The following is a 20,189-nucleotide window of genomic DNA, read 5'->3' as shown; positions in this document are numbered from 1 at the left end:
CTTAGTATTAGTTTTAGTATTTGTTAAATGCAAGATTAAAAGTAATGGCCTGCCAGTTGTGTTTCAAATTCCCATTTATAGGATATGGTTTTGACAAGTGGGAGGTAACAATAATACTAATATACAAATGAATCAAATCAGTACAAATAGTTACCACATCCACCTCACAGTGCAGAGATGCAGGGGTTGATTCTGGCTCCGGCGTTCCTGTGTGTAGTTTGCATGTTCTCCCCGTGCCTGCTTGGCTTTTCTCCGGGTACTCCGGGTTCCTCCAACATTCCAAAAACATGCCTGGCAGGTCAATGGAACACTCTACATTGTCCCTAGGTGTGAGTGTGAGTGCGGATGGTTGTTCATCTCTGTGTGCCCTGCGATTGGCTGGCAACCGGTTCAGGGTGTCCCCCGACTACTGCCCGAAGACGGCTGGAATAGGCTCCAGCACCCCCCGCGACCCATGTGAGGATAAAGCGGATCGGAAAATGGATGGATGGATGGATGTTTTGAACCTCTAATTTCTGATGCACAACATTCACATGTTCCACTCCTGTTCCAATTCATTCGTGTCCTCCAAGGTGTTTGCAAGGTTTCCAGTTTTGCAAGCTGTTGTGTGCCTACGTGTGTGTGTGTGCTTTGTTCACACTGGTCCCTCCCATTCAAATCAGAGCAAGGGAGTAAAAAGGCACTCCAGTCTGTGATTGGCCTCCAGCGAAGCTCCAATCACTGCTGCACTCATTTCCACTTCACACTATGAGCTGGAGACAGCACGATTCAGGCTGGATCTAGTAGTTGTGACGGGCTCTACTACCATCGTGACGGGATCTACTTCTGTTGATGCGCTAAATGAACTTTTGGGGCCTTTTTGTTTCATGGGATGGTAATGCTGCTTCGGAACGCCGAGACGTTTTGAATGAGGATGACCACGCTTGTGAGGAAGGGCCAACAGGTGCGGCGTGTCCTGCTGCTTTTGCTGCAGCCCTGCTTAGTTCTGCAACTCTGCAGTGCCCAGACACAAGGAGGTAAGGTCGAACACACACACACACACACACACACACAAGCACACGAGTAGTCAGCAGATAACCAAGTTTAGGTTTTTGTCGTATATTAGCTTTGTGATGTGATGTACTTTGTCTGGGTGGAGGGCGGGGGGGGGGGGGGGGGAACACCTGTCCCGCCGCACAATCACAACCTGCTCTGCAAATTTCAAAACCTGTTTGCAATGAGTCACCTGCACCTCTCCCACAACTCTGTGGGGCGACGCTTATCTCACCTGTCACTCTTTCAAGATTCTGGAACACGCATAGAGTTGCTCAACTCATTTCAACACACTCCGAAAATGCACAGCGCTTCTCCATGTTTTGTTTTAGTTTCAACACCTTGGGAATGAAAACAATTTGCATTCATTTCATACATTTGTGGAACAATTTGAGTAACAGGCCAGGTAACAGATTACTAGCTAGCTAGCTAGATAGATAGATAGATAGATCGAACAGAAGATATAAAAGAAACATGACTTTCCTTTTATATTGCTATTTTTTCTGTTGACTTTCATTTTTCATTTTAATATAAAAAATAAATGAATCAACATTTATAGAATGCGTGATGTAATAAATTATATGAATTTTTTTGCTATAAGACTTTTTTTTTTCAAGTTTATAACTATTGAACAAGATAAAGAACCGAATGCCATCAATTGTGTTTAGGGGCAACTTTAAAATATCTATTTGTTTCTCACTTGACACTTTTGAACTTAATGTAACTTGCTCTACAAAGAACATCACAACAAACTCAGATGGCACAAGTGATACATTGTATCACACCAAATCAGCTCCACGATACGTCAGCACCACTGAGAGTGTTGTTGTGATTTGAATCCAAGAGAGACTCTGTGAACTTTGACCCCACCTACTTGTTACTGTCACCGGCTGCTTCAGACAACAGTGGCGCCCGGGACTGAGAAAAACAATGTGGTCAAAACAACATTCATCATCTCATCATCAGAACGTGGCAGCTGATGTTCAAATGTCAAGGAACAACAACAATGCCTCTCGTGTGTGACCTCCCCTTCGTGTTTAAAAAAAAAACAATGACAACAGAGGAACTCACATCATTTAAATACATCTGAAGGTTAATGCCATTGAGGCCACAGTTCTCTTGGTCTGTTGTTAAACTGGAATTTACTGTGCAGTAAACAGGCCTGCTGTGAAAGACCTTTTTTTTTTTTTTAATGATCACTGTTTTGAACCTGAGTGCTTAGCACGTTGACCTCACAGTACAGAGGTACCGGGTTCGACTCCAGCTCCAGCCTTCCTGTGTGGAGTTTGCAAGTTCTTCCCCCTGCCTGCGTGGGTTTTCTCCGGGTACTCCGGTTTCCTCCCACATTCCAAAACCATGCATCGCAGGCTGAATGAACACTCAAAATTGTCCCCAGGTGTGAGTGTGAGCGCGGATGGTTGCTCGTCTCTGTGTGCCCTGCGATTAGTTGGCAACCGGTTCAGGGTGTCCCCCGCCTACTGCCCGAAGACGGCTGGGATAGGCTCCAGCACCCCCCGCCAACCTTGTGAGGATAAAGTGGGTCAGAAAATGGATGGATGGATGTTTTGAACTTGTGTATGAAGCTGGCAAAAGTATTTACGAGAAGGCAGTTCGTTTTATTTCTCATATCTTGCTTTATGACAGCACAGTGACCTCGTGGTTAGCAGGTGTGCCTCCCAATTCCGAGGTTCTCGGTTTTCATCTCAACTTTTCCATGTTAGCTTGTTCGAAGACTCTAAATTTTATAAAGTATGTGCCCGTTGATTGGCTGGTGACCGGTCCAGGGTGGACTCTACCTCACGCCCAAAGTCACCTGGAAAAGGGTCCAGCTCACCTGCATTGTGGCGGAAATGTCATGCGTGTTTGTCTTTGTCAATGAATTCCATACATGAGCTTTCAGTGATTTTTTTTTCACTATTAGCGTATAGCGAGACAGAAGAAATAATTGGTCTAACACTCGTATGGGAATTGTAGTTCACTTTAATCCACTATATATAAACTCGTTCATTAAATAGTGGATGGGGACATTAATTTAATCAATGACAGAGAGAACCAAGCGTTTAGTTAAGTAAATGCTAGTGTACGGTGAGAGTTAGGCACAAAAATCTCCATTGACTGGTGCCCAAAAAAGAGCTACTCCTGTGTTCCCTTGGGAATGGAAAGAACAACTGCCTCACCTTGGCAGATTGTATTTGTGTGTTGTTTATATTTTCGGTTCTAATGATGTGCACTTAGTTAGGTGCAGTTAATTGTTTTGTGCTTGAGTTTCCATACGTCATGAATCCAAGACATGTCTTCCTGAACAACAAAACGGCACACAGTACAATAATACTTAAAGTAGAGCATCATGTTGGTGCCAGTTGTCTGTGGTCTATTTAGGTTTGCACGAGTATATCTGGAAACTCGTACTGATGTGCTTTGATGTACTGTATTACTTTTTTTTTTCTCGACAGCAGATTTCTCATAAACCTCGTTTCTCTTCATCCGCCACCTGTGCCTTTGTGTGCTACGTACATGACAGAATGGAAGGAAAACTCCAAATCAACTAGCAGCAGGTTGCGAGGGCGAGCATTTACACATATTTGGATTTGTATTTTTTCGTTCAGTTGACTGGCAAATTACGCTTGTCGTATGTTGCCACGCTGCACAACTCTAGGCAAACAAATCAGACTGCAGTGAGGTGAACTGCCTTAGTGCAGAGGTGTCAAATTCAAGGCACAATATTATTTTCTGTGGCTACATAAGCTAACGTTTCTTACTAAATGTATGCTTTTACTTTGGACCGAAAAGCAAATTCAAACAGTTTCACAAGCACTTACATTTCACCAAATTCCTTCATAACATAAAATGGACAATACTGCATACCAAAATATCACATTGATTTTCCAGGTAAAGTAGACCTATATCAAATCACATGCGCATATGAAATGAAATGATGAGGTAATTATCGAGTTCATTTATATGGTTTTCACAGTCATAATGGCCCTCTGTGAGAAAACACAATGTGGGCCCCCTCCCTTAGTTGAAACTAGAGTCATGTTTTTTAATGCAGGAGGTCTTTGGTTTACAACGGAGTGAGTTCCTATGGTGACCTAACCAGGATTTGTACAAGCATGTCGTCTATTAGTAACATGAAAGTGATATTTCCAGTAAATAATTGGATAAAAAAAACACTTCTAATCGATAAATACAACACAATAAATTGAAAAACAGCCCAGGAACCTTACTCACACACCTTGTAGATTATGTATTGTGTTTATCTCGAGATCTCAAATTAAGCACAGGCTACTTACTACAAGCTATTTCAGGTCAACAATGATTAATTAAGGCAAATTGTTGTTGCTCCTGTTGTCAAACTGTGTGCAGCTTCGTAACTGTCAGCATTAATTGACCTGCTTCAATTACAAGTCCCGATGATCGCTGAGAATTTCCGTTTGTTTGTGCTCACTGTGTGACAGCACGGCGCGAAACGGCGCCTGCGCTCAGGTGTCTGTGCATGTGAACTTGCTCATCGAGCAGTAATCTCTCGTCGCTCCGTGCCAAGTTTCTGTTTACCTCGCTCATTGTCTCAAGCGATTTTCCCGGGCTGTCATCACGTTCCTCCACTTATGTAGCTCTACTCCTTCCTGCTTTTCTCTCAAAAGTGCAATCTCGGTCATGACAATGCGCAAACCCGATCTGCGGTGTGTTGGTTTACAGTGCAATTCTGAGGACAATGACATCCCTTTTTTCGGGACGTCCACAGGCCCGCTAAGGTTAGCGATGGACTGATCCGACAGAGAGTCGAGTGTCAGCACTGGTGCACAGAGGTCGGCTGTGCGACACTGATGTGCTAACAATTTCTACATTTTTGAAAAAGGAGGCCATTGTTTATCTGTGTGCGTGTTGACTCTCATCCCTCCACCCCATTCCTTTCTTTCTCGCCCGCCATCCATCTGCCAGTGCTGAAAGTCGTCCTTTGATTAAAAAAAAAAACAACCCACTCAGCCTGTTGACATTTTCAGCCTCCCCCAGTTGCAGTCTGTGCATTGTTTGCATGGTGCTCATTGTATTTATCTGCAACGCTGCTGCTGCTACTCTTTACATGTGCGTCCATTTGGAGAGTTCAGTGAAGTAATAAATTAAAAGAATTCATGACGGTGCTTAAATATATATATATATACAGGTATATATATATTTTTTTTACGGTAGCTTTCTTACTTGGCAAAAATGCTGGGTTGTTCTCTGAACCAACTCGCTGGGTAGCTGTGGATTTTGAGCACATTGGCTTACTTTTACCCAAGGTTGGATCAATTAATTTTGCGGTGACTTCTCAGAAAATGATGGCAGCCAAATTACTATTATTATTAGTTCAGTCTTTTTTTGGGCCCAGCACTGGGTTGACTATTTCACCCAATTTGGGGTTACTTTTGACAAAGCAGTTTTAAGAGTGTATTTATTTTTCTGGCAACATTTGATTTGTACTTCTGCTGTGAAAAGAACATATTTGTTCCAAACAAGATAAATAAATTCTTGAAGACAAAGTAACGCTGTTTATTATCTTCGTAAAAGATATCAGACAATTCCACATGGAGACATGGAGATACTAGAAGGTGGGTGACCACATTGTAAATGAGTCGGATGCATCAAGACTCAGACAATTAGTTCCTCGAAGGGAAAACGCAAACAGTTGGTTTCACACCTCCACCTTTCGCTATTGTTCTTAATCAGACAAACCGGAGTCGCTCTGGAAATATCTAAGTAGTGCCAAGTGATGAACAAAATTGTTGTGGGTTACGCAATGAAACTTTCCATTACACTCCCTGTATTTACAAATTGATATCTGTGCTCTTTGCTCCTTACTTCGTCAAAACAGGTTGAATATTTTGTTTTTCAATGTCTGGGGCACAATGTAAAAAAAGATGATAAGTTGAAACTAAGCACATTGTTTGGTGGTATGAAGGGACAACCCCAAGTTTTAGATCAACACAATAAATGGACACTTATCATAACTTTACGGACCCATAGGGCATGTACGTTGCTCACACGGGAATAAATATTTTAATCCTTAGCCTTAATGAAAGGCAAAGAGGAAAGTGCTTGCCGAGTGATGCTGTTTACAGTACATTAGTGTCTGCCGCTTTCCATATCACACTGGATCGCGATTGAATCTTCTCAAGGAAAACGATTCACATTAACTGATGCCATATAAAAAGAGACCTCAAATGAGGAGTTATCATCAGACAGTTTGTGTCCTCTGTGCTGCCTTGACATTTGGACAGCAGCCACGTGTTGGGATTCAATGAATGAATGAACCCCTCAACCCCATCAACACATAGGCAAGGCCTTGTGTTGTGTTTTCTTGTCACAGCCGCACCCCTTATATACAGTCCTTATTGCAACAAATCCATTCATACTGCACGTGCATGCAGCTTTTGCTTATTTCCCTCATTTGGACTTACTGACTAACTGGTCCGATAATAGATGGATATCTCAAACCAATGTATTTTATTGGGTAATATTTTTTGTGTCGAATATATGCATTAACAGAAGACAAAAAAAAACTGACAATGACTTTTCTTAATGTCACTTAACCATTACAACTGTTAAAATAAAAATGGAAATGTATCACACTTTTTGTCATTGCTCCTTTGTTGCAATCGTAAAGAAAATCGTAGCTCGTGACCAAAAGTGCAACCAACAATGACATAATTGTTTGTGGTCAACTTTGGAATTGAAGAGAACTATTTGTCATCTTTAGTCTTCATTTTTCTATTTCTCCCCAGTGGTAGTTTGTAGCGGCACCCAAAATGATCTGAGCACAACGGGAAATTCCGAGATCCAGTATAACTTGATGCGGGAGAGGTACACTGGCTGTGAGATCGTCATGGGAAACCTTGAGATCACCATGATGGAACACACCAGAGATTTCTCCTTCCTGCAGGTGAGCCACTGAAAAGGAAAAACACCAATTGGACACCTGCACAATACAATTATGTCTGTAAATAACACTCACAAAGATAGCCATGGTTTGTTGTGAAGGGCACTGTCAGTGAGGTGTAGTTCATAGTTTAGTATATATTGAATAGTATGGCCAGGTAATTTCTCCCAGCCAATCTGCAAAGAAAGCTATTGATAAGATTGAAAATTGAATGGGTGTATTAGTAGAGCTGTCTGACTTTGTTGCAGGAATTATGGATTTAGTTGCTAACTTGCCATTGAGGAGTATGAGTAAAAATGGATGGATGGATAATTGTTGGACTGTAAATATATGCAACATGACAAAAATCACACTTCTTAGATTTATGAATTTCCAAGATTTTTAAATATATCATTACCCCAAAGGGGTTCAATTAACAGTTTTTACATTTATATAAACGTATGGTTTAAAATCTGCTATCTTTCAAGATTTTATCTTTTCTTCATAACCCTTCGATGCGGCCTGTTCAAATCATACTATTAGAATATAGTGCGGACCAATAAGAAATATGAAGCAAGCCACAAATGGACCCCCGGACCGGACTTTGGACACTCACTTTATTTTGTGCACATGTACCTAATGTTGTAACCATAGAATGTCAGTGAATGCCTCAGCGTTTGATTTCTTTAGAGCCCAATGCCAACCAAATTCATAAATATTACCCATTAAATCCCATGCAGTCAATCAGGGAGGTGACAGGCTACATCCTGTTTGCCATCAACGAGTTCAGCCGCTTGCCGCTGGACCACCTTCGTGTCATCAGGGGCACCACCTTGTACGAGGACCAGTATGCCTTGGCTGTGATGGTCAACTACCAGAAGGAAGGCCAGCATGGCCTGCAGGAACTGGGCCTTACACACCTCACAGGTACTCCAAAAAATCACTTTGTTGTTTGGCGGGGGAACCTACAGTGTGTCCACAACATATATCGAGATTTTAAATGAAATGTGAGCATCAGGAGCAGAGTTATTACATCTACATGTCTTGTTGGATGTGCCTAATTAGCATGGCCTTCATTACGAAGAAAACGTTTGGTTCATGTTACACTTTACATGTTTCAGTGTACTATATATGTAAACGTGTAAAGAGTATTTTAGAGTGGATCTTTTGGTGTGTTTTTGACTATGTTAGAACACACAGTTTATGTTTGAGGGTGTAGTGTATGTTTGAGTGCGTGTTGCACCGCTAGCAAGATTTGAATGTCGCCTCACTTCACTAGTCCCGCCCGCCCTCGATTCAAAGCTTACTGACGTGCGCGAGCGTGATTCTCAAACATGACTCTTGATGATGGCATGCGATGAGGAAGGTGCATAGTTGTGATAGCTAGTCACAAAGGACGCTAAAAGCAGCGATGACAACATTAAGACAGCATTTGCACTGTAAATATGCTGACATTAGCTATGGCTGCTACGTTGGAAGCATGACTTTTTTGTAACAGTGTTTTTATAACTGTCAATGTTATCGGTTTGAAGTTGTATTTTTGGAATGTAAAATTAAATATCAAAAATACGCCAGCTGCCAGAAGGCACTTGCTCAGTTTCTTTTTGAAAAAAAATAAATATTTTTTTTTTCACTGCTAATTCCCCTGAATGTTATGTTAGAATACACAGTACAGTATACAACGTGTATGAAGGTGTATGATAGTCTATATATTTCATAATGTATATGTTTCAGTGCAGGGGTGTCAAACTAATTTTTGTCGGGGGCCAGATTTTAGTTACAATTTCCCTTGGAGGGCCGTTATGACTGGAACCATATAAAGAAGTCAAGAATAATGGTTTATTCACCTATTGTTTAAGTTTCTGTAATGAGGGGTTTGTTCACAAGAAAATGCTGACAGTATCAGTCTTATTTATTACAAATGAGAATTTGAAATTTTGGTTGAGATTTTAGTAAGCATCATGAAAGTTGACAACTTTGATTTGCTTTCGCGGGCCACATAAAATGATGTGGCAGGCCAGATCTGGCCCCTGGGCCTCGAGTTTGACACCTGTGTTTTAGTTGATGAGTTTAAGTGCATCCGTTAAGACTCTGTTAGAGTGTAGATGTTTCATTGTAGATTTCAGCGTACTCTACAATTTTTAGTTTACGTTTAAGTGTAACGTATGTACTGCATTTCAGTGTGTGTTTAAGAGTACTGTACCTGTAAGTGAACAGTATACATTTGAGTGGATAGGTGTGAGTTGAAAAAGTATGTTTTGGTGTGTAGTAAAGAGTATGTCCGTTAAAGTATAGTATGCCTACAGCAAGTGTGGGCGGCCGTCCAGATAAGAGGCTGCTTGTTGGAGCTCCACACATTGCCACGCCTTCAGCATACCTGTCGTTGAACAGCACTCGTACGTGTGTGTGTAGTGTTTATTGGATTTGGTGAGGTCACAGCAATACCTCGTGTAAGCCTTTCAACTGCGTGTGAAACATGAGCCCTTGCCCATGATAGTGTGTTTTCCAGTGCTGTAATCTCTAATAATGTCTGAGGCTGATATAATTGAGTCATGGGCATGTAGCGTCTCGGTATTTGTGTCTCATCATTTACATGCAATGTCTGCCACCCACAGAAATACTGGAGGGAGGAGTCAAGATCATCCAAAATAAGTACCTGAGCTACGCTCCACAGGTCATCTGGCAGGATATTGTAAAGGACGGGGCAGCGCCTATTACATTGGAGGACAATGGACCTGAAAGTGAGTGAAGAGTACTCCCAAATACAATCATCTGCTGTTTACCTGTAGAAGAGGTTTGTCATGGCGGTAAAAAAATAAGATGATGTGCTGATGTCTACAGAAAGGTTTGTTCCTCAATTTCAAGTCAGTGGCTGACTCTCCCAGGGGGTGAAGTAAGACTGCAGTGTCTACAAAAGCTACAGTGTCTACAAAAGTCTACATACCCTTGTTCTTTTGTGATATTAAAAAATGACACCAAGATAAAACATTTCAGAACTGAACAACTGAACTTTATTTGGCGTTAATCAGAGGCCCTTTGATTACACCTCCGTTGTAACAGGGGTGCAAGCTATTTTTATTCCCCCTTTTGAAAAGTTTGCTTTTCTTTCCAGTTCAAAAGTTGCCGGTCCAATTAATGGTGGAAAATCTTATGAAATGATCTTAGAAATCTTGATGTAATTTTTTTTGTTATCATAATAATCTGGCATTTGAATAGGGGTGTGTAGACTTTTTATGCCGCTGTATGTTCAAGAGAACACAGTTCGTTAATTATGGCATATTATTAAAACGTTTGCGTTGTGCACATAAAGGGAATAGTACAAAATGCAACAGTGTGAAGAATTTGATGAATTTTGGTGTCAGCCCAAATCTCTGACTTGAAACATCACAAAGGCCTCACAGGGAGTTTTAACTGACATCATCTTAGCAGGAACATACTGTAGTTAAATGTGCTTTTTAGTGATAAAAGAAGTTAAGCCATTTTACTTTCTCTCATGCCTCAATGCCTCTGTATGTGTCAGAGCCTTGCAGTGAAGCATGCGAGGACGTGCCATGTTGGGGTCCCGGAAACGACACGTGTCAGATCTGTGAGTGACAACAGCGTCTCGTTACTTTTTATTTCTGGTTGTTTGACTGACATATTGCCTCAAATATGCTCCAGTGACAAAGACGGTGTGCGCCCCCCAGTGCAATGGCCGCTGTTTTGGCAGGAACCCGAGCGAGTGTTGTCACAATGAATGTGCTGGAGGCTGCACTGGACCCCTCGACACTGACTGCTTTGTAAGTCGTTATGGTCGATGTCAAATTAATGAGCAGACAAAAACAATTGTTGCCTGTCCACAGAGGTGAACTTCATATGAGACAAACCTGAGATTTTGAAGGTCCACCAAATATCTATTAAATGCTAAAAATTACTTGATGAGGTCACCCCCTCTCTTCTCATTCAATGGACTATTCCATCTTTTTACATCATTCAGGAAGATATTATAAATGAGCAAAACAAAATTCTCGGCACATTGGAAGGAAAATTACGGGGAGTGATCCCAATGAAGCGAAGAAGACGATATGGTGACAGGAAAACAAATTTATCAATCCTACCACTGATTTCAACCGTTTTCATGACATGGAAGAGCTCATTTCTTTTTTTTCTTTTTTTTCCACTAATTCACACATTTTAGTTGAAGCTAACCCTTAATATTTGAAATCTTTACAGTGCAAATGACTAACTGCGGACATCCGTCCCATTTCACAGGCTTGTCGGAACTTCAACAATTCGGGTTCCTGCGTCCCTCAGTGTCCTCAGACAGTGATCTACAACAAGCACACCTTCAAATTGGAACCCAACCCCGATGCCAAGTACCAGTATGGCTCCATCTGTGTGTCCCAGTGTCCCAGTGAGTCTCAAGCAATCACCGGTCTATTATTGTCAATGCATTCGTGCCGTTTGTTTCTTAAGCTGACATGTTGTATGTTTTTATCCATATAGCAAACTTTGTGGTGGATGGCAGCTCATGCGTAAGCAACTGTCCCACCCATAAAATGGAGGTGGAGAAAAACGGGGTGAAAAGGTGTGAGCTCTGTGGAGGCCTCTGTCCTAAAGGTATACAGTGCACTGAATGTCATAGAATGACTCTGATGTAAATACAACTTGACATTTTTGCATTCAAAAGTGCTGTTCTATTAAATGTCCAATAATGGATCCATGAGAAGATCTGAAGCACAAAATCATGGAATCAAAAAATCGCTCCATTCATTCATCTGGTCCACCAAGCATTTGCATTGTATTAAATCTGTTTAATTTAGACGTCTGTATTTACGTGTTTACGTTTTCAACATCTACATATTCCTAAATTGAGATCGTTCCTTGCAGCTTGCCGCGGTACAGGAACTCAGAACCGACAGACGGTGGATGCTCTTAACATCGACAGTTTTATTAACTGCACAAAGATCCAGGGCAGTCTTCACTTCCTGGTGACCGGGATCCATGGGTAACAAGACTCTCCGCGCCACTGTTTGTGTCCTTATCTGCGTGATTTGAAATGACATTTGTGTCTTTTCCGCCAATCAAAGTGACGATTACAACAACATCCCAGCCCTTGATCCAGAAAAACTGAAGATTTTCAACACGGTGCGAGAGATTACAGGTTTGTGTTTGTTCAGATCTCAAGATCCTTCAGCGATTGTGTTCATTTTTCTTCGATATGACCACTGAATGCACACAATGTAACATTTTCAGACATCCTCAGTATCCAGTCGTGGCCTGAAAATATGACGGACCTATCCGTGTTCTCCAACCTGCAAACCATTCAAGGCAGAACACTTTACCGGTGATTTTTTTTCCAGCTATGTTTTTATTCCCTTTGGATGAGATAACTGTATATGTAATATCAAATGACGCACATTGTAATCAGTTTGTGTTTTCTTTTTTTCCCTCCTCTATCCCTTAAAACCATTTAGAGGCGTGAGCTCAAGAAGGTATCGTAATATTTTCATGTACCCACATTTTTCGGTGTCTTAATCTCATTTGGAATTTAATGTTTTGTTTTTTTATGGATCTTGTTAAACATTTGACCTCGGAATCATCAAATCTGACAGCGTTTTCTCGTATCTTGCATCATGTTGTCATTATTTTTCAGGGGCTACTCTCTGCTGGTGATGAAGATCCCGTCTTTGACCTCTCTGGGCTTACGATCGCTTCAAAGGATAAACGATGGAAGCGTCTACATCACAGGAAACAAGAAGCTGTGCTACCATGACACTGTCAACTGGACACGTATCTTGACCAGCAGTTCACGTCCGCAGCGACGGCAGAAGTACATTGACATTAAGGAAAACCGGCCAAGAAATGAGTGCGGTGAGTTGGTTTGGGTCAATGTTTGGCAAAATATGGCTCAGGGGCCACGTACGGCCTCCTGCGCCCTTCAAACCGGGTCACCGAATATTTACATTATTACAATAGTCCTGTAATACTTCTTGTATTAATTGAGCCCACCTCTTTTACATTTGGGCTCATCTGCCTGTTTAAAAAAATGAAATGCGACAGAAATTTGCCCACCGGTTGTTTAGCATTTCCTCGTACAGCCTATTGGCACAGTTTTGATTAAATTTATGTCTCTTTGCATTTCGGTACAGTTGAGATGGGCCACGTTTGCGACCCCCTTTGCTCCTCGGAGGGCTGCTGGGGTCCAGGCCCGGATCAGTGTCTCTCCTGCAAAATGTACAGCAGAGGAGGAACTTGTGTGCCAGAGTGCATGTTTGTGACAGGGTCAGTTTCCATCCATTCATTCATCGGGTCCTGCCGACCCGACATTGCTTATTTTGTCATCTGTGGTCTGTGGAAACATTTTGATTATTTCTATGTGAATGTAGGGAGACACATGAGTTTGCAGATGCATCAGGAGAATGTATGCCCTGCCACTCTGAGTGTAAAGTCCAGGAAGGAAAGCAGACCTGCACAGGCCCGGTATGAATGCTCACAAAAATGCTCAACTGTGGTACCCAGGCTTCCTCTCTTGGTAAAAGAATAATGACTGAATCTATTTTTTAAAAATGTCATCATGCCTTCAACTTTTTTTCCCAGTCCAATATACTGCATTTGTTAATTATAGTTTTACATTTCTTTTTCTATTTCTATATTTACGTTATATTCAAACTGAGTCTATCCATTCATTCATTCATATGTGCAGGGAGCAGACAAGTGTGTAGCATGTGCCAACCGGCAGGACGGCCCACATTGTGTCTCCTCATGTCCGGAGGGTGTGATGGGAGGTGAGGGGGTCATCTTTAAGTACCCGAACAAGCAAGGCCGCTGTGAGCCGTGTCACATCAACTGTACTCAAGGGTAAGGCAAACCTGTGGGACTGTGTGAACTCTATGTGTTCTGCATTTAGCTGAAATATGATTGCTCTCTAGGTGCTTTGGTCCAGGAACTGGAGGCTGTATTGGGTCTTCCAGATACATTTCTGGGTAGGATTCTCCTCTCATTCGGCAGCATTCACGTTCATCTTTTACGTTTCCGCAATGTGAAATCTCCATTCTCTATTTTTGTGTTTCAAGACAAGCAACCACAGGCATAGCACTGGGAGTTATCGCCATTCTGTTTGCCAGCTTCTCTATTTTCGTGCTGAGCGTTTTGTACCGCAGAGGGCTCGCCATCCGCCGCAAACGAGCTATGAGGAGGTACATGGCCAGTGGAGAGGTGAGTCTTTAGTTTCAGTTAGGTAGTAGCTATGTTCTCCTGATGGGTTTATTATGCGGGATTCCGGCAACTATATTGGATTTAGAGTCATTAGTCCGGCGCTGCAGATGGATCATAATCAAATTTTGTGTTTGAAACTGTAGTTCATATCGCAACAGAAGCCAAATAAATATACATTACACACAAAAAGTTAGGGATTTTCCGGAGGAAATTTCAGGATAAACCTGAAGTGCATAAGTGTTGAACTTAATTTGACCTTCTCTAAATTTTTGAATGTACATGTCAAACTTTTCACTGTTTCAGTATTTTTCTTCGGTTCTCTATTAAGACGCTGAGCGGCAAAATTAATAACAGGTGGTTGAGCCATGAATGGACCAGTACATTTGTTGTTTCAGCTGAAATTGGGAGTTAAACATGACATGAGACTCTTCAATAGTCGCTCATTCTCAGTGTGGTACACTACCAATTGGGTTACGCGGGCTCCCTCTAGTGGTATAAAAAGAAATAACAGAATTACAGAAGTAGGTAACTTTTAAGAAATATTTAAATAGATCCAGCGGTGCTTAGGTCACATTGTACATGAACACTTCGGCCCAGTATGCAACTTTAACGTCAGTCATGGTGGAGAGAGCAAGCATTTGATGTGGTGGTACTTGGAGTAAAAAGTTTAAGAACCACTGCTCTCTTACTGTTGTTCATTTCGACATCATGAGACCAAAACAACGATTGATCAACAGTATCTTGACATTGCCAAGCTTCAAACAGGATGTCCTGAAAAGGGATGTGTGTCAAAAGCAGGTTGCAACAGAGAGACTAAAAGAGTCACAGAAAGGAATAGAATTTGAATTCTTGGGAAATTTTCTTGGAGCAAACACCTGTTGTGAATTTTTCCATAAAGATCCTTGTTAGAGAACATCAAATTGTGCCAAAATTATCAAAACATGAACAGTTTGACGTCAAAGGTTTGGAGAAACTCAAATTAAGTTCACCAGGTTATATTTTCTTTGATGATTATCCTGAAATTTCCCCATGAGAGCCAAATACTGTATCACTAAAATTTGTGAGTAGTGTACATCTTGTATTTTTATTTGATCATCTTTTTTTGATTTTTATAAACAATTGGAGGATGCCCGGTGGGATTCATCGTGGTCGTCGCCAACTAAGACCTTCTAGGTTTGAAACACACTTTGTTTGCTGTGTGCTCTCAGGGTTTTGAGCCACTGGATCCTGGTGAGAAGGGGCCCAAAGTCCACGCTCGGATTTTGAAGTCCACTGAGTTGCGTAAGATCAAGCTGCTGGGTCACGGCGTGTTTGGATCAGTTCATAAGGTAGTGAAGATTGTGCCACCCCTTGCTACCGATGAAAAGCACGCTGAAGTCTTTCTGCATTTCACAGGGCATTTGGATCCCCGAAGGAGACACAGTTAAGCTTCCCGTTGCCATAAAAACGATTCATGATCGCACAGGGCGGCAGACATTCTTCGAAATGACAGATGTGAGAAAGCAAAACACCGCTCATTTCAAAAAGAGTATAGCTGGGGGCTGGGCGATAAATTGATTTCAATGATCAAATTGATTTGGCAGCAAGATTTTTTTTTTTTTAATCAAAAAACGTAACGGTCAGCAATAGTGACGAGTTCTCAATGTCAACCGCAGCACATGATGGTGATGGGAAGCTTGGACCACATCAATGTAGTCCGGATCCTCGGTATTTGTCCCGGCGCCAACCTGCAGGTCATCACCCAACTCAACAACCAAGGCTCCCTGCTGGAGCACGTCAGGAGCAACAAGAACAAGCTCAGTCCCCAGAGGCTCCTCAACTGGTGTGTGCAGATCGCAAAGGTAAAAGTCAAATGGCCTGACTGAGCAACACTTCCCTATGCAAGACGAGACAGGACGGTGTACTCATGATACAGTATTCTCCTTGACTCAGGGTATGTATTACCTGGAGGAGAACAGGATGGTCCACAGGAATCTGGCTGCCAGAAATGTGCTGTTGAAGAAAAACTACACCGTCCAAATCTCCGACTACGGCATCGCCGACCTACTGTACCCTGATGACAAAAAGTATTTTTACAATGAAATCAAGGTTCGTATACTGGCTGAAACGTTGACTTTCAGTCAGATAAAAATAATTGGATTAAATATGCGTTGTTAACTGAATACCGGTACTTGAAATTTGTTTCTAGACACCAATCAAGTGGATGGCCTTGGAGAGCATCCTGTTTCGCAGATACACTCATCAAAGTGATGTCTGGAGTTATGGTGAGTCGTGTTTTCATTCCATTTGCTGTACCAATACAATATAGCATATATACTGTTTTACAATAATACTCAACAATATTATAATTCTCATGTACATGTGACTTCTCAATTGTCGCGTTTGCTCTATTTGTTGCTTCTTTGACAAAGACATCATGTTTTTGTGGTTCATAAAAATAATAACGCTCGAACACATCTTGTATTTGGAACGTCAACACATGATACAACACTACAGTTTTACCGCTGCAGTGCTGTGGTCGACATGCAGTACTCAATCGCTCAGTGTGCGACAAAGTATCATCAACTGTCATGTTTTTTCGTAATCGTCCACTTCAGTCGTGTTGAGAGGCATCTTTCAATGAATAGCTTCTTCGAAGATGACACCACAAGCCAACATAAACAGCTACCCTGGCCTGGCTTTTCGATACATTTTGATTAACCAATTTCAGGAAAACACGACCAAATTGTGATAAGAATAAAGGACTTGTGACTAGATTCTTCGTGGGCGGGATTAAAATACAGAGCGGGATGTGCAGGGCCTTACTTTACACACTTCTGTTCTGCATAGATCATGGAGCAAGACGTAAAACAATTGGATTAAATGGATGTGACTGGACTATTTGCATTTTACAGTGAGGGAATGTTCAATTGTGACTGAATATATTGTTCTCTATCCTGCAACATATCACTTGTGTCAGGCCGCTACCTACTATGCCACAATTTGATGACTTGGATATATTTTTTCCCTCCACAAACCTAAAATATTATTAGTCAATCCACACATGTGGGTATGATATTATTGATCAATTCCAAGTGTTGAAAATGGCTCATTCTCTAGGATGAGGCAATATTAATGGTTGAACGAACATGGCGTTTTTCGGTGACTCCAGAAAAGTGATGATTTTGGAGGTAAAAGGCGATACTGTATGTTGAATGTTGTTAAGAACAGCCTTTTGCTGTGCTCTTTTGATGCCACGTTAAACCTGCCTTTCATCGGTAGGCGTAACAATATGGGAGATGATGTCGCACGGAATGGAGCCGTACTCAACCATGCGCCCGCAGGAAGTTCCGGATCTGTTGGAAAAGGGGGAGCGACTATCCCAGCCCCCTATTTGCACAATTGACGTGTACATGGTCATGGTCAAGTGTGAGTTTGTGATCTTCAACTATTGTTTCTGCTCATAATTACATCCTACTCAATATACCGTATTCGTAACGGAATTGTATTTGATATTGTGAAATGTGACAACAACCTTACAGGTTGGATGATTGATGAGAACGTCCGTCCCACGTTCAAAGAGCTCGCCAATGAATTTACCAGAATGGCGCGAGATCCTCCTCGCTACCTGGTGATAAAGGTGAGACAGCACATCGTCTGTGTCGCTAGATTTCGGAACAGCTCGCAGGTGGGCGTGGTCATGTTCTTTATGTCACTACTTTTATTTGCCGTCAACAGGAGGACTGCAGCCAGCCTGATGGGCCCCCTGATGAGGTCACCCAACGTAGTGCAGACCTAGATGACATGGAGGATCTTGAATTTGAGCTGGAGGACCAGGCGGAGCGAATATCAATTGACGACCTCAACCCGCCCTCCCACTACCTGTCTCCTACTAAGTCGAGGAGCTTCAATGGTCTCTCCAGGCTGGATTCTCACAGAGTAATTCATTCCCATCTCGTTTTAAAATACGGGGCATTGGGAAAGTCACTGTGCATTTGTCTTTGTTCTGAACAGCCATGTTGAAATACATTTCAGCAGCCCACAAATGTCATTGAGTAAAATTCTAAATGCACAGTGGCTTTCCGAACACCCTGCACATATTCAAATGTAACGTCCTGTATCTAAATACAACGTGTGTCTCTTAAGGTGGTTCTGAGTTCACCAGGTGGTGCTGGTTATCTGCCAATGACATCAGGTGTTGACAACCCCGGACAGGTAAGAACATTTGCTTTTGAGCAAAGTTATTTGTCTTGTACCAGTACACTGGGTAAACCCTCCAATATGGGAGCTACTTTGTATTACTGTAGATTAGAGGTGGGTGCCCAAATGTGGTCTTCTCCTTTATTTATTTATTTTTTAACAAGCTTGAGAAATGTCAACTAAACTAAACCAAAACGGCACCCATTACAATGCACATGGAAGTGTTACCATAAAACATTGCAACACTTCAAAACACAAAATACTGGAAGTGGGCCACTAAATGAAGTATGTTCATAATCATCCTTAGATTAAATAATAAAAGTGATCAAAATGACCTTCTAATATTGCAGTATTCACAATATTTCAGGCTCCGTGGCAGTCACGTTCTCGACTCAACTCTGCTCGCACTGTATCCGAGAGTTCGGAGGGCGGCGGCACCGCCACCGAACTGGAGATGGTCGAGGACACATGTCTGACTGGGAGCCCAAAGCGTGGACGTCAGAGGCAGGACAGCGCCTATATGTCGCAGAGAGACAGCTTGTCTGGCGGGCCCCCTGAGACGCCAACCCCAGAGATGGATGAAGAGGACCAAAACGGTTATGTGCTGCCTGGAGATAGCCCGGAAAGAGGTGATTTATTTGCTGTTTTCGTAGAAATAATAGAGGGGACTTTACAATAACAATAAATTTGTATTTTGATATATCATTTGAAGTGAATGGCTGTGTGTGTGTGTGTGTGTAACTTGGTGACCAGTCCACCTCTGAGCCAAGTGAGAAATTATGACAAAGTGAATAACTGTTCCTCTTTCTTCACAGAAACCTTGCTGAGTCCATCTCGAGTCATTCCCAGCGGGATGGGCAAGTCACACTCGTCCGGGCTCTTGTACAACCTGAACGACGAGGAATACGAGTACATGAACAAGCAGACGCGTCTCTCGCCCCGAATCAACAGCCACCTCAAGGACAGCGGCCAGTGTCTGAAGCCCAACAAGAAGCGAGCATCCTCCCTCTCATCGAAGATGATGGCCAGCTCGGGCGATATCACGCCATTCATCAGGAATAATCACAGCTCCAAACAGCTTGATTCTCAAGAGGTTAAATATGAATACATGGATATCAGGTGTAGTGAGAAGGATGATGATCCTCCGGCCCATGACCCTCCTCCTCCTCCTGGTCCTCCTCCTCCTCCTCCCATAACTGTTGGGATGGCAGAAGAAGAAGAGAAAGAGGAAGAAGAGGAGTACGTGGAAGACAGTAATTATCATTACACTAACAGGCAGCCGAAGCTGAGACAAGCTCTTCGGGAGAACAAGGAGCTAAAGATCCAGGATAGGGATGAGGGCAGGGCTTATGAATACGAGGACATGGACTGCTTCACCGCACTGAAGCCTGCAGACGCAGCAGTGTACCAGAACATGCAAACAGGCGGCGAGGGAGAGAAAAGTGGCACCACGGCTCATCATTTGGGCATTGACCCTTATGTAAAAGTGCGAGCTGGAGTTGATGTCGGAGATCCTGTACGTGGAGACCGATCCTTTGACAATCCCGACTACTGGCACAGCAGGATGTTCCTGAAGCCCAAAGCAGTGCCCACATGAAGAAGGCTCATCCGCGCGTTGCTTATTTCTATTGATGAAGGACTTGACAGAACATTATATCAAAAGCTAAAATGTAGCCCACTTCAACTGAGCGAGAAATATTATTAATGTACAATACTGTATTCAGGATTACCAGTGGGGCATTTACAGATATTTTATACAAGCACTGAAGAAAAAAATGAACACATAACAAGCTATATCCAGTATTTTTGTTTACAATTTGACATGAACAAAATTGTTTTTCTTTGTATATTTTCTACTAAAAATAAAAAGTTTTTATATGTT

General features: G+C 42.2%; 1 protein-coding gene across 1 annotated transcript; it reads left to right on the top strand.

Annotated features, from left to right (window-relative positions):
* The first annotated feature begins 695 nt into the window (after nt 1-695).
* On the top strand, nt 696-20,189 carry erbb3a (erb-b2 receptor tyrosine kinase 3a). The gene is made up of 29 exons (XM_086117113.1): nt 696-1,016; nt 6,798-6,955; nt 7,672-7,858; nt 9,547-9,672; nt 10,452-10,517; nt 10,592-10,710; nt 11,183-11,324; nt 11,417-11,530; nt 11,801-11,918; nt 12,001-12,074; nt 12,167-12,257; nt 12,388-12,405; nt 12,567-12,784; nt 13,063-13,195; nt 13,300-13,393; nt 13,617-13,771; nt 13,843-13,896; nt 13,987-14,128; nt 15,337-15,456; nt 15,524-15,622; nt 15,784-15,969; nt 16,061-16,216; nt 16,317-16,392; nt 17,390-17,536; nt 17,650-17,747; nt 17,846-18,046; nt 18,254-18,322; nt 18,675-18,936; nt 19,123-20,189. Exons 1-29 carry the CDS (start codon nt 908-910, stop codon nt 19,902-19,904), a joined length of 4,314 nt encoding a protein of 1,437 aa, XP_085973239.1. The 5' UTR covers nt 696-907; the 3' UTR covers nt 19,905-20,189.

Source organism: Hippocampus guttulatus, chromosome 8 (genome assembly GCF_054856545.1).
Source record: "Hippocampus guttulatus isolate MCC_2025c chromosome 8, RoL_Hgut_1.0, whole genome shotgun sequence".
Taxonomy (NCBI): Eukaryota; Metazoa; Chordata; class Actinopteri; order Syngnathiformes; family Syngnathidae; genus Hippocampus; species Hippocampus guttulatus.
This window is presented reverse-complemented; position numbering and strand designations above follow the sequence as displayed.